Raw genomic sequence first — 12,202 nt, 5'->3', positions numbered from 1 at the left:
AAAATGACAACAAAAAGCTCTTCCAAAAACTGCAGACATCATGTCCAGCATCACAATTTATTTATTTTTGACTTTCATTTATTTATTTTCTATCCTGTCTTTATTATTTTTATAAATAACTCAAGATGCGAACATACCAAATACTCCTTCCTCCTCCTATTTTCCCCACAACAACAAGCCTGTGAGGTGAGGTGGGCTGAGAGAGAACAACTGGCCCAAGGTCACCCAGACGGCTTTCATGCCTAAGGCAGGACTAGAACTCTGTCTCCCAGTTTCTAGCACGTTCCCTTAACCACTAGACCAAACTGGCTCTCTCAATTGCTCATTGAGAAGTGATAGACATCTATCCTGGAACAACAAAGGCAAGAAGCAGGGTGAGAGCCTTTCTGGAGAGAGTAGCCCCAGTGGCTTAGGAGAGGGCCAAGAGGCCAGGAACACCAAGTAGCAGCATATCTCCAGCAACCAAAACAGGTCCCGGGGGCGTTACAGCATTTCCTTCCGCAGTACTCATCAAACCACCTCTTTGCAGCTTTATAGGAAACAGCCATGACTACAAAGTATCTTAGCATAGAATGCTACCATCTCATCAACTGGTACCACAAATATGAATTCAATCCCTTGAGTGAAATGATAGGTCCAGACATAGGGATGAAAGCTTGCACATGAGCAACTTGAGTAACCCTACTGGATAATGTAGGGAAGAAGACTTTACCACAGACAGCCCAGTCCCCTCTGTAAGAGGTCAAAGGGGCATGGAGAAGGAAATAGCAGCCTACTCCACAAGCAGTATGGAGATGTGTCTACTAAAACACCTCTTAATTGAAAAATTGGGTGGCAAAGCACAGCCAGATGTGCACACACAGAAGTGAGTAAAGAGCCCCCCTCCCATGATGTTAAGGGAGTGGGGCTATGTAAGTTCTCACTCCATCTCATTTTGAAATTAGACGAACAGCCAAGCCTCAGCCTTGACCTCCCCCCATGACACTACAGTGGGAGAGAAATCAAAACCATAGGATGAATCTAAGAAGGCAGAGAAAGAAAACAAATTTCAACCACAGTAGAGCCTGAGCAACAGCTCCTATAAACATAAAAATAGTTTCTGTATCTGTCCCATTTTTTTTTTAAAGGGACCAGATGGATCCCTTTAAGCACCCCATTGGGCTCACTCAGAGTTGCCATCAGATATCTCCAGACAAACAGAACAAACAGCAGCTGAAATCCTCAGGGACCGTCTGAGGAGGGAATCCAGGAATAACTGAAATAAGTACATTTGTTCAGGCAACAATTACCTCAGTGAAAATTGAAAGAAAGAAGTATTTCTCTCCTAAGCTTCTGATTTACAAGGGAATTCCAGGAAAATCAAGGAGGAATGGTTTACTGGAGAGATCCTTTACCTCATAAGATATACTGTAGATAACTTTTTTTTCCCCAAATAATGTAGGATAAGACCTTTGTAACCTGCACACATGCTAAAGTAAATCAATTTTGTGATTGTATCTGAAATGTTTTGTGTTTGTCATGCTCAGTTATTCTCAAAGCTCCTTGGGCCAGGAGGTGACATTATTTATTTTATCTTCATATTCTTTTTATTTACAAGTACAGCTATAAGCTGCAGGGATCCTGTCTTTTTCATATGTTGAGGTTAAGAGGAAGCACACCCACGTAAAGGCATCTTCCAGAAAGATAGATGGTGGTAAGAGTAATTATGAAATAGGTATATCAAGCCAGGCAGAGAGGTGGGCCAGGGTATGTAGGACTTCTGAGGGGAAAGGGTTGAGACTTACGTACTGTGGAATCAGCACTTCTACTACAGTTCCATACCCAAATTGCATATCTGTTAGTTGCCTGGTTAAAAAAAGAAAAAAAATTAAAGGCACTCTGAAAGCTCCACAAGAGCCATAAGTCAGTCAACTCAGGCATTAGAGTATGATTGCACTTTGGGAATACTACTGTGTCCTGTTGATGTTAAACTTCCAAAATGCTTTTGAAAAGGAAAATTCATTTACTTTTTAAACATTTCTTGAACAGCAGTGTCAACAGAACAGGATGCATAGTGTGCTTCATGCCTTAAAAAAGCCCTTGAGCATGGGAGTATAGATATTATCATTTGCATATCCTAAACTTACCTGTTTGGCTGGTATTGAGCCTATTTTGGTAAATAATGTTTTTATGGGAATTTCTTTTTTGTATCTATTTCTTTGTGTTATTTCCAGTATATATATATATATGAAGTTTATTATATTTATCACTTATATCTACAGTATAGTAAGTTTTGCACATCAAATAGAAACAAGAACATGCTTGCATCCTTGTAATGTGAAAAAATGGGGAGGAAAAAAAAGTGGAAAGTAAGGTATTAAGCTCAAGAAACAATAGTTTAATAAGTGAACATGATTTTCTTACTCATCTTGCAACAACCTTGGAATTGCTCTAAAAAAAATCGGGTGATTCACCTTTTTCTTTACATTCTGCTGAAAACTTCATCTTTTCTATAATCTTTTTAGAACAGCTGTACAGTTCCAATATTTTACAGGAACTAAGTCTGTGTAGTTCCCAAATTCTGCAGGAACTATAAGTGCTTAGTTTTTATTTTCCTGCCTTCTGCTTCCACTATTTACACTTCCTCTGCCTTCCTTATATGATATATTAGAGGATAAGGTTAGTATAAAGGATGTAAATGCAGATAACTCTACAGAGGAACACCATGCTGATTACTTATCTATACAGGTAGTCCTCATTTAGCGACCGTAATTGGACCGGCAATTTGACTGTTAAGTGAAGTGGTCATGAAGTGAAACCACAACTGTGCTTATAATCTTATGTCATCTTTTCTTTGCTTTACAAACCTGCAAAGGTCTTAAATGTAAGGTTTGGTTGCAAAGTTACTTCTTCATCACTGTCATAAGTGTGAATGGTAACTGTCTGAGGCAGTTGCTAAATGAGGACTACCTGCATTTGTTGTTCTTACATGATAAGAACAGAGGTACCAGCTTTCTTAATGAATTTGAATGTTGTAGAAGTTATAGAAAACCTGATGTAAAAATGTACTAAAAGGACTGCAAAATAATCCCTCTTTTGGAAAATAAAAATTGGGACCTGAATGTAGAATGCACTGCTTCCCCGCCTAATACCTTACAGAAGTTCTGGACTTTAGTACTGTATCTAGTATGGCCTGGCTTTGAAGACTTCGGTATAGTATCCTGAACAACAGCTAGAAGCACAGTGTCTTCTGCTACACTTAACTGCAAATTTCCACTTCATAATGGTGATGATAAAACATTTGAAATCAGATAATCCACTTTTATTCCATAGAAAGAAGAGTCCAATCCTCTTCAAAATTACTTGGATGTTGATAATCTTACATAGATGACTTTGAAAGTTACCTTGAAAAACAGTTGTTTCTTGGCAGCTGTTTGCTTACTTTAATAATTTAGTAAAGCCTAAACTAGGCTTCTCTCTGTGTGTATGTCTCTCTCTCTCCCTCCCCTTCCTTCTGTTCTTCCTATCCTTTATTTTATCTTATGGTTGATATATGCAGACTGCGATTAGTTACTTTTCTAAATGGGATAACATTGTGGGCAGTTCTTTAATAATTTTTATTGGGTTCTTGGTATTCTCGGAGTTTGCTTCTCTACGCATTGATGTTTTATTACCAGGCTAGGAAACATCATCAGTGCATGGGGGAATGGAGCTTGCTGGCTGTTTATATGTGGTAGCTTGTCCTACCAGCCTTGATTGGGTTACTGTTTCTTCCCTGATAGTTCTTGTTTATCTGGTGCTGGTTCCTGCTTATCTGGATATAGGTTAATAGGTGTGTAATGTGGAAGGTCTCTTTGCCTTATTTCTTGACCTTCGGTTGCTTTCTGTCTTGCATAGTTTGTGGATGGAGCTTATCTTGGTGTGTCTGTTAATAGCTGAATAGCAAGAACGAGACTGCGTATATTTTAAGCTTTATAATTTTATAAAGCTGTAGCTTTGCTTCATAAAGAAGCCCCAGTTTCTAACGCTGATTACCCTGCTGTGCTTCTGGGGAACAACACTGGCTGCATGGAGCTGATGCTGCTGTTGGGAACTAAGAAACATTTGAGGATGTTGCCTGCATCTTATTATTATGTTGCACAAGTTACTTTTTGTCTCCTGTAATAATAGTTGAAAACTTGTTAACCAGAAAGCTGATTTTGGGCAAGCAGTAACTGAGTTAAATAATTTAAAAAATCACAGTAGTTGCATCATAGACAGATAGATGTATGGTTTAGATAGATATACATGCGTGCTCTCTCTTTCTCTCTCTGTCACACACACACAGCCCAACACAGACTCACTTATCCTCTCTCAGTTCTTATGCATTACATCCTTGTTGGATATATGTTCATTTCACTCAACTACTTCCCCTGAAATGTGTTGGATTACAAATACCATCATCACAGCCATCAGGACTAATTGCCTTGTTTAAAGTTCATTAGTTTGTGTAACAAACTAGGTTTGGGACGCTTGATCTGCGTGTAAGAAAAGGTAATAAAGTTTCCTTCATTTTCCTCAAAAGTATTCACTAAACCTACACATTATTAATCGATCCTAGCTTCAGCTTACACATCTTTTCTGGACAATCCTGTTTTTTTAAACTTGGGCATTTTGACTTATCAACAGGAAATAATATAAGGCTTTGGAAAGCATCTCAAAAGGAGAATCAATGCACACAGAGGAAGCCACTGGTTCTGTCTTTAGAACTTTTCATGTAATGTTAGAGGACCTAAGTACAATTCTTTAATGATGCTTTTATTATGGACTGCTGAATGGATTGTTTCCCAGTTTTGCTTGGAATTGATGTCTTATGCATATCTTGCTGTCACAAACTCTATTGGCTTCTCTGTCTTCTGCTTTGAGACCCACATAGTTGAAATCCCCAAATACTGTGAAATTGCTTTTTATTTTGTAGCCAGTGTGGCTGAAAATAGAATGACTGATAAATTGTTGTTTAGTTTAAAATGCAGAATTGTTTTAAAAAATGGTTCTCTTAGAAATAAGTGAAAAATAATTGCAAAATCAGGAACCAAGCAGATTCAGGATTGATAAAGCTTACTCATCTGAGTCTCTCCATCCCCAGTCCATATTACCTTTTTAAAAAAATAGTTCTGCAACCTATGCTGTGCCCATTTTTTGTGGCAATTCTTTTGATATTTTAAAAATTGGCTTATGCTGCCCTGTGTTGATGGTATTCAGTTTTACTAGAAAATGATGCAAAATTATGTAAGATACCAGATTTTGGAGACATTACTGCTTGTCATAAATTACTGAATATCAGTACTTTAAATAAATAAAGCCAGTAATCTATTTTATATCACTCTTGAATTTTCTTGCAAGAACATAGGCTTTCACCAAAAATAAAATAACATTTCAATTTAGCAAAATTTAGATTCTTCTGTTCATATGCCTTTTTAAAAGAGGAAGAGGGTAACAGATGGATATGAAGTGAGTCATTAAAGGAGTGTATACTTGAAAATGCATATTTTATCTAAGATCATAAAAAGAATATTTTGGAAATAATCAGTGTTAGTGGGAGAAATGGTTGAATTCTGGTTTAGTAACTTTCAGGGATTGTGTTCTAACTGTGCAGGAGGAGCTGTGGGATACATATTCAGACAAAAAAAAGCATTGGGCAAAAAGTGTTCCTTGTTTATGATGTTACGTTGAGGTGGTAAAAGCAACGGAGCTGAAAATATTAGATAAGACACAGTACATTAAGAAATACATTGTTATACCCAGACTCCCCCAAAGAAATCATATTTTGTAAAACAAAATATATTTCTTCCCTCCTTGTAAAATCTTAATTTTTAAAAGATTTGCTTAGAATGGAAGATTAAATGGGAAAGATTACTACAGGTGTCATGGAAGAATATTCATCTAATGTTTTGCTGCAAGGGCTCTGCCTAGCCGGCATCATGATTAAACATTCTTACTGATTTTATTTACCATTCTGATTTCAAAGTTTAAGTATACTTCATCACTTTTTTGATAAAGAGTTCAATAGTTTGTTCATCTATCTGTGGTTGCTAAGAGTCGGCACTGATGTGATGGCGCAAAATAATACAAAAAATCAATAGTGTGTAACTTAGACTTAGTCATTGTGGCAGTAAAAAGATGGCAGAGTCAAACATTTTATTCCAGAAATCTCTTGAGTTTTCACACCCTGGCCTGGTTCTTGGAGTAACAGCTTCGTAGCTCTTACTACCATCACTTACCTTCTAAGGAACATCTCACTTGGCATGTTCTCCACAGCCCTGGTATTTGAGAGAGAGAGAACTCTCACACCCTGTGTTCCTTTGAGTCAATTGCTAGATAAAAGAAATAAAATAGTATCAGCAGTCTGTCCCTCCTCCCTGTTGGGGGGTAAATCTCATAAGAGATTAAATTCTATTAAAAAGAAATAGAAAACATTCTAAGTAGAAGCTTCTTTTAATTTTAAATATTAAAATGAAATAACTCAATATTAAGAGAAAATATAATTTAGCTGTCCAATTTCAAAATGTAGCAAAAGCTTCCAGATGAATGGAAATGGAAAAAATATCTATTGTCTGTTGCTTTGCCCCCATAGACCACAAGATGGTGCTGGTGCAATATTACCAGGAGCAGGATTTAGATTATTAATTATCCAAAACAAAACAAAATCTATAATGCAGTAAAAGGTATTTTTTTGGAGCCCGGCCTGATTTAGTAATTAAAGCTACAAGTTGAATGCCTAATTTTCATGAATTTACAAAGTGACAAATATTAACTGGCATACGCAGTACACAACAATTAAATTTAGCACAGTTCTTATCTAACCCTTGTCCTATTCTTCTAGATATTAGACTGTAGTGGAATCTGATTCCCCTTCTCCTTCAGTTGTAATCTGGAAATTCTATTTTTCTGGAAAACTAATTGGGAGACTGGAGAAGAATATTGATAGCTCTCTTGCTTTCCCACCCTTGGCACACATTTTTGTTCCTTTTCTTTCAAGAGTTTTCTCTGCAGTCTTCCAAAAGAACAAAGCTTCTTCCTATCTAGGTTAAGAGTGATTGGGGGATTTGACTTAGTATGTGACACAGATCATGTCACACACACAATTAATTCAAACTCATGTGCTAGTTGGTTTTCATTTAAACTGGTTGGCTGTGAACTTGCATTTCACAACTGAACCCAAATCTTTAGTTATGTTTTGAGCTTTATAGAATAACTATTTAGTTATTTAGTTATTTCCTCATCTCATATAAAATATCAGAGCCTGCTTTCAAAATTGTTCTTGTTGAACTGATCACTCTCCAAAAGGATCAATTGAAATAGAATTTATTTATTTATTTTCTATCCTGTCTTTATTATTTTTATAAATAACTCAAGATGCGAACATACCAAATACTCCTTCCTCCTCCTATTTTCCCCACAACAAGCCTGTGAGGTGAGGTGGGCTGAGAGAGTGACTGGCCCAAGGTCACCCAGCCGGCTTTCATGCCTAAGGCGGGACTAGAACTCTATCTCCTGGTTTCTACCCCTTTGCCTTAACCACTAGACCAAACTGGACCACTACAAATTGTGTTCCTTTTATTTGCAAAGAATTTAATTAAATTTAATTGGTTTTGTTTTCATTGACTTTTTTTTACTGTTATTTTTCTGTGTCCCTAGGGGGCAAAATATATTCCAGTTTTATATTTTGTTAAATACTGTAAGTATTGACCCCTTTATAGAAATACACCTTTTAACTTTCCACTAGCCCATCTTTTTAATGAAAAAGTGGAAAACAGCTTTAAACCTGCTTAAAAAAAATCTCTGACTGCTTTCCCAGTTCCAGCTTTATTTGTGCCAGTTCAGCAAAAACTCACTAATTTAGTTTTCAGTAAGTATAATACGTATCTTCTATTTTAGTTCCAAAGCACTTAAAATTCTTACTGGTGAATTGATATTGGGATAATAATCTGATCTGTTTTTCAGTGTGTGTATACTAGTTTTTCTTTTACAGCTTGTGAAAAAAAGACTTTATACTACAAAATTTCTTAATTAAAATCTCAGTACCAGTGATAATTCCTTTTAGTTTTGTGCATAAATCATGTTTTTCTTCAAGGTGCTGTGTTTTTCATAAATAATTATTTCAGCAGTCTTTAATTTATTAAACAATAGTACTGACAGCAGTGTAACTGCAAACCAAAAATATAAATATCAAATTCAATTTTTTGTGCTGTACAATTGACTACCATATAATCTATCTAAATAACTCTTATACAATATAAAATTGGATTAGACAAGCCAACTCCAGATTGATCAGAAGTCTTTCACCTTGTCTCTCTTTCAGAATAAGGTGAATTAAAATGTTGATTATTACCATTGATATATTAGCAGTGCACTGCTGAAAATTAGATGAGGATTTATCTTTTCAGTTTGGTGTACCAGACCTTTTGGCTTTCCAAATTTTAATTTTTTAAAACTTAGACATGTTATTGCTGTCATCACTTGGTAAGACATTGCGCCACCTCTTAAATGCAATGGAAATGGATTATTCAGTGATGGCAGTAATGTTTTTTATCTTAGTAGTTCATAGGTACTTTAGAGAGGTCATAACTTACTATGAAAACTATTGCCAGAGTTGCTTTTGCAGCTAATCTGTTATGTATAAATATGATGCTAATATAGAATCTTTTAGTTCTGTAAATATATATATGATTTGTCATGTTATCAGAATAACTATAGTGCTAGGTAGAAGTGCAGTTATACAGTTACTATATAATTTCTATAATGCTTTTCTCATTGTTTTGTTCACTTTTCTTTGAAGGTTTTCGAATGAGTGGATCATGAGGAACATACTTTAGGGACTTGCCATAGTATGGCTGCTTCTCGATCTACTCGTGTTACAAGATCAACAGTGGGGTTAAATGGTTTGGATGAAAACTTTTGTGGCCGAACTTTAAGGAACCGTAGCATAGCTCATCCAGAGGAGGTTTCCTCTCTTCCACAAGTAAGATCAAGATCACCAAAGAAGAAATCAGAATCTCTGCAGACTCAGAAGGGAAATAACAATGGAAAAACTAATGACGTAAAGCAGCAAAGTTCTAGAGAATCATGGGTAAGCCCTAGAAAGAGAGGCCTGTCAACTTCAGAAAAGGATAATGTTGAGAAACAAATTGTGGAAAATTGTGAGAAGAAACAAGTGGAACCTCTCTCACCAGTTTTAAAGAGAATTAAGCGTTGCTTACGTTCAGAGGCACAACATAGTTCAGAAGAAGTGCTGCCTTCTAAAACAGGGAAAGATCGACTGGAACACAAAAATTCAGTATCAGACAATGTCACGGTCAATCCAGGGCCTAAACGAGCTTGTCGATGTCTTATATTGGACGATAGTGATAAAAGGGAGGTTAAAAAGGTAACTGCTTGTGTGGAAAGATTAAATAATTCTTCAGTAACCGGAGAACTCATAGGTTGTCAATCTGTCAATGGGGTTAATGGGAATGGCTCAAGTGCTACAAAGTGTGGTGACTGTCAATTGGATGGGGCCACTGCACAGAACAGTGTTGATTCCTGTTCATCTGAGGAAAAAAGTATAGCAGAAAATGGAAATACGTCATCATTTTTTCATAGCAGAAGTAAAAGGGACAGTTTTATAGACCACAGTGTGCCTTGCACAAATTCACAAGAGCAGATAACATGTGAGGACCATAAACAATTAAAGAACTGTTTGTCTGAGGAAACTGTTAACCAGACACATGAGTCAGGTACGGGTACGGGGTCCTTTTCTGAAACCCAGTCATCTTTGTTAAGGGATTCTGAGGAAGAAGTGGATGTTGTGGGTTATAGCACTGTCTCAAAAGAGCAGTCTGAAAACACCAACAGCAACCTGGACAGTTATTGTGATAGAACAACTGTCTCAGGTGAACCTGAACCACCAGTTTTGGACTGTGTTTCAGCTCCAATTTCATCAACATCAGAATCTCAAGAACACAGGTACACACTGAGAACATCACCATGGAGGGCAGGCCCAGCAAAAAGTAGCCCTATTAAACGTAACTCTCCATGTAGAGAGAATGGACAGTTTGAGGAGAACAATCACAGTGTCCCTGAAAAGAATGTAGAATCAAGTGTTACTAATATCAATGGATCTGGTGCAAATACAGAAATTGTTCCAAGTGAAAGAGAGAGTTACTATGATTCTGGAGATTTTACAGGGGAAGGACTAAGTAAATCAACTTCAGAAAATAGACTTGTTACTTCATCTCTACCATCAGCCAAAGAAAGTGCCAGTCTTCATACTGTAGAAGAAGAGGAGGAAGAACCTGACGTGTATTTCTTTGAATCAGATCATGTGGCATTGAAACACAACAAAGAGTATGTGTAACTATGGTAACCATGGATTCTGCTTTTTGTTTGTTAATCAGATTTCTAGTTTTTAAAAATTCTATATTTACCCTAGAATCCATTTCTTTATAAATCATTTAAACTTTATCTAGGGGGAAAGTAACACTTTTTAGTCTTCTGGCATTACCGTTAAGGAGTTTTATGTAAATGTGTTTTAATATAAATGTTGTAGCAGGAGGTTACTTTTAAAGGGCACTTTCATGTTGGAAATTTATTTGGAAATAGATTTGATATACTTCAGGTTTCATTTTAACATTTTAGTGATTTTTTTTTCATTTAATATGCTGAATAAAAATGCATTGTGTTAAACAATTATATTAGCGTACATAGCAGAGTGTATAAATTTAATTAGATATTACAAATAATAGTATTGCAACAGGGATTATATATTGTTCATATTCATTAGTATGATCTATGTTGCTGAAGTCCCATGTTTCACTTTCCAAACATACAAGAAGCTGTCATCTATTATCTCATAAATTTATTTGAATAATAATTTTTTTCAATTTGTGAATTAGGAGTAACGTATATCAGCTGTACAAATATGATGCTTGTCGTTTTGACAGGTGCAAACTGGGAAGCACTGATTAGTGAATTGACCTCACTCTCACTCCAAGTTTGTTCTTTGCAGTGCCCAGACTATGGAAAAGTCCAGGGCTCTACATCAGTAATGGAGATCTAGATGTGTGAACTTGGTCTAGAAGGAAAATTGTTTTTTTTTTCTTAACTTGTTAAGCTCTATAAAGATATTGAAGTGACAAGAGTTCACCTTTTTCTAATCCCTGATTGTTTTATTGAAAGAAATTACACTCATTCTTCCCTTGATGTCAGTTCGTTAGTAAAAAGTAGATATGGCTATCACCTCTAACACTCTCATCTGTGTGATTTCTTTGCATGTTAGGAAAGGCATAAGGATTTTTAAAGTTTCTGATAATACCAGTTTAATTCAGCAGTTTTACATACATAATCCAAGACCATGTTTAGGTAGCAAGAAACAAGTTTATAGTTCTGTAATTCAGATATGTTTAAATTTATTGTTGTTCTTAAATATTTTGTCACTGCTGGTTAGCAGCCTACAAGATTTTAAATAGGTAAGGCAGCACAGCAACAGTTTTCAGCTAAGAGGTCCATGTTTTTTAAAAAGTGGCATGGGGCTAGGTGAGTGGCTGATTTTAAAGGCAAAAATCCATTTTGATATTTAAATTGAAACAAAAAATCCTAAAAAGTCATGCCATGAAATATCACCTGTTTGCCTTTCAGGATGTTAATCGGGATGTAAATTATTTTGTGCATTTGCTTGAATTGTCTTGGCTTTTTAAAGAAAAGGTGCAGATTATTTTTACATTAGAATAACATCATTTAGGGAAGTTTTTCAGTATTACTTTGAAATGATGTGTTTTACATAAAATAAATGTTTTTGTATTGCATACTGATTTATCTTTTTGAAATTTGAAACATTTCTGGCCTATGATCTTATCTAACATATTCTGTAGATTTTTTTGTTTTTTGTTTAATTTATGAGGGTTTGAATTTCACATTCACTGGATTATGTTAAAAGCTTGGTGAAAAACATATGCTGCTTCCATTTCCAGGTGAAACTCTGATTTTGTTTTTGTTTTGGTACCAAGGCTATTTTAATAAATAATGTGGATAAATTGCATACTGTTATAAAAAGAAACTCATAATTTTCAAAAGCAGTTTCATTTGGCACTTGCTGAACCAACAACTAAAGTTGAAGACTGGTTTCAAATTTAAACCATTTGAAAAGTTGTCTTGGGTTTGCATAAATTTATTATTATTATATTATTTGAATATATTTTCAGCACAC

The 12,202-nt window shown here is 35.6% G+C and overlaps 1 protein-coding gene across 6 annotated transcripts in view; it reads left to right on the top strand.

Moving 5' to 3' along the window:
* ZZZ3 (zinc finger ZZ-type containing 3) overlaps nt 1-12,202 on the top strand; it is a 74,356-nt gene that overhangs the window by 26,101 nt on the left and 36,053 nt on the right. For all 6 annotated transcript variants that reach the window (XM_063298147.1, XM_063298149.1, XM_063298146.1 and 3 more), the window contains one exon: nt 8,798-10,344. In XM_063298147.1, the coding sequence (XP_063154217.1) occupies nt 8,849-10,344 (1,496 nt within the window). In that variant the 5' untranslated portion in view covers nt 8,798-8,848. The remainder of the gene's footprint in view (nt 1-8,797; nt 10,345-12,202) is intronic.

The sequence above is a fragment of the Candoia aspera genome, chromosome 3 (genome assembly GCF_035149785.1).
Source record: "Candoia aspera isolate rCanAsp1 chromosome 3, rCanAsp1.hap2, whole genome shotgun sequence".
In the NCBI taxonomy this organism is placed as follows: domain Eukaryota; kingdom Metazoa; phylum Chordata; class Lepidosauria; order Squamata; family Boidae; genus Candoia; species Candoia aspera.
The sequence above is the reverse complement of the archived record's forward strand: the minus strand, read 5'-3'. Positions and strand labels throughout refer to the sequence as shown.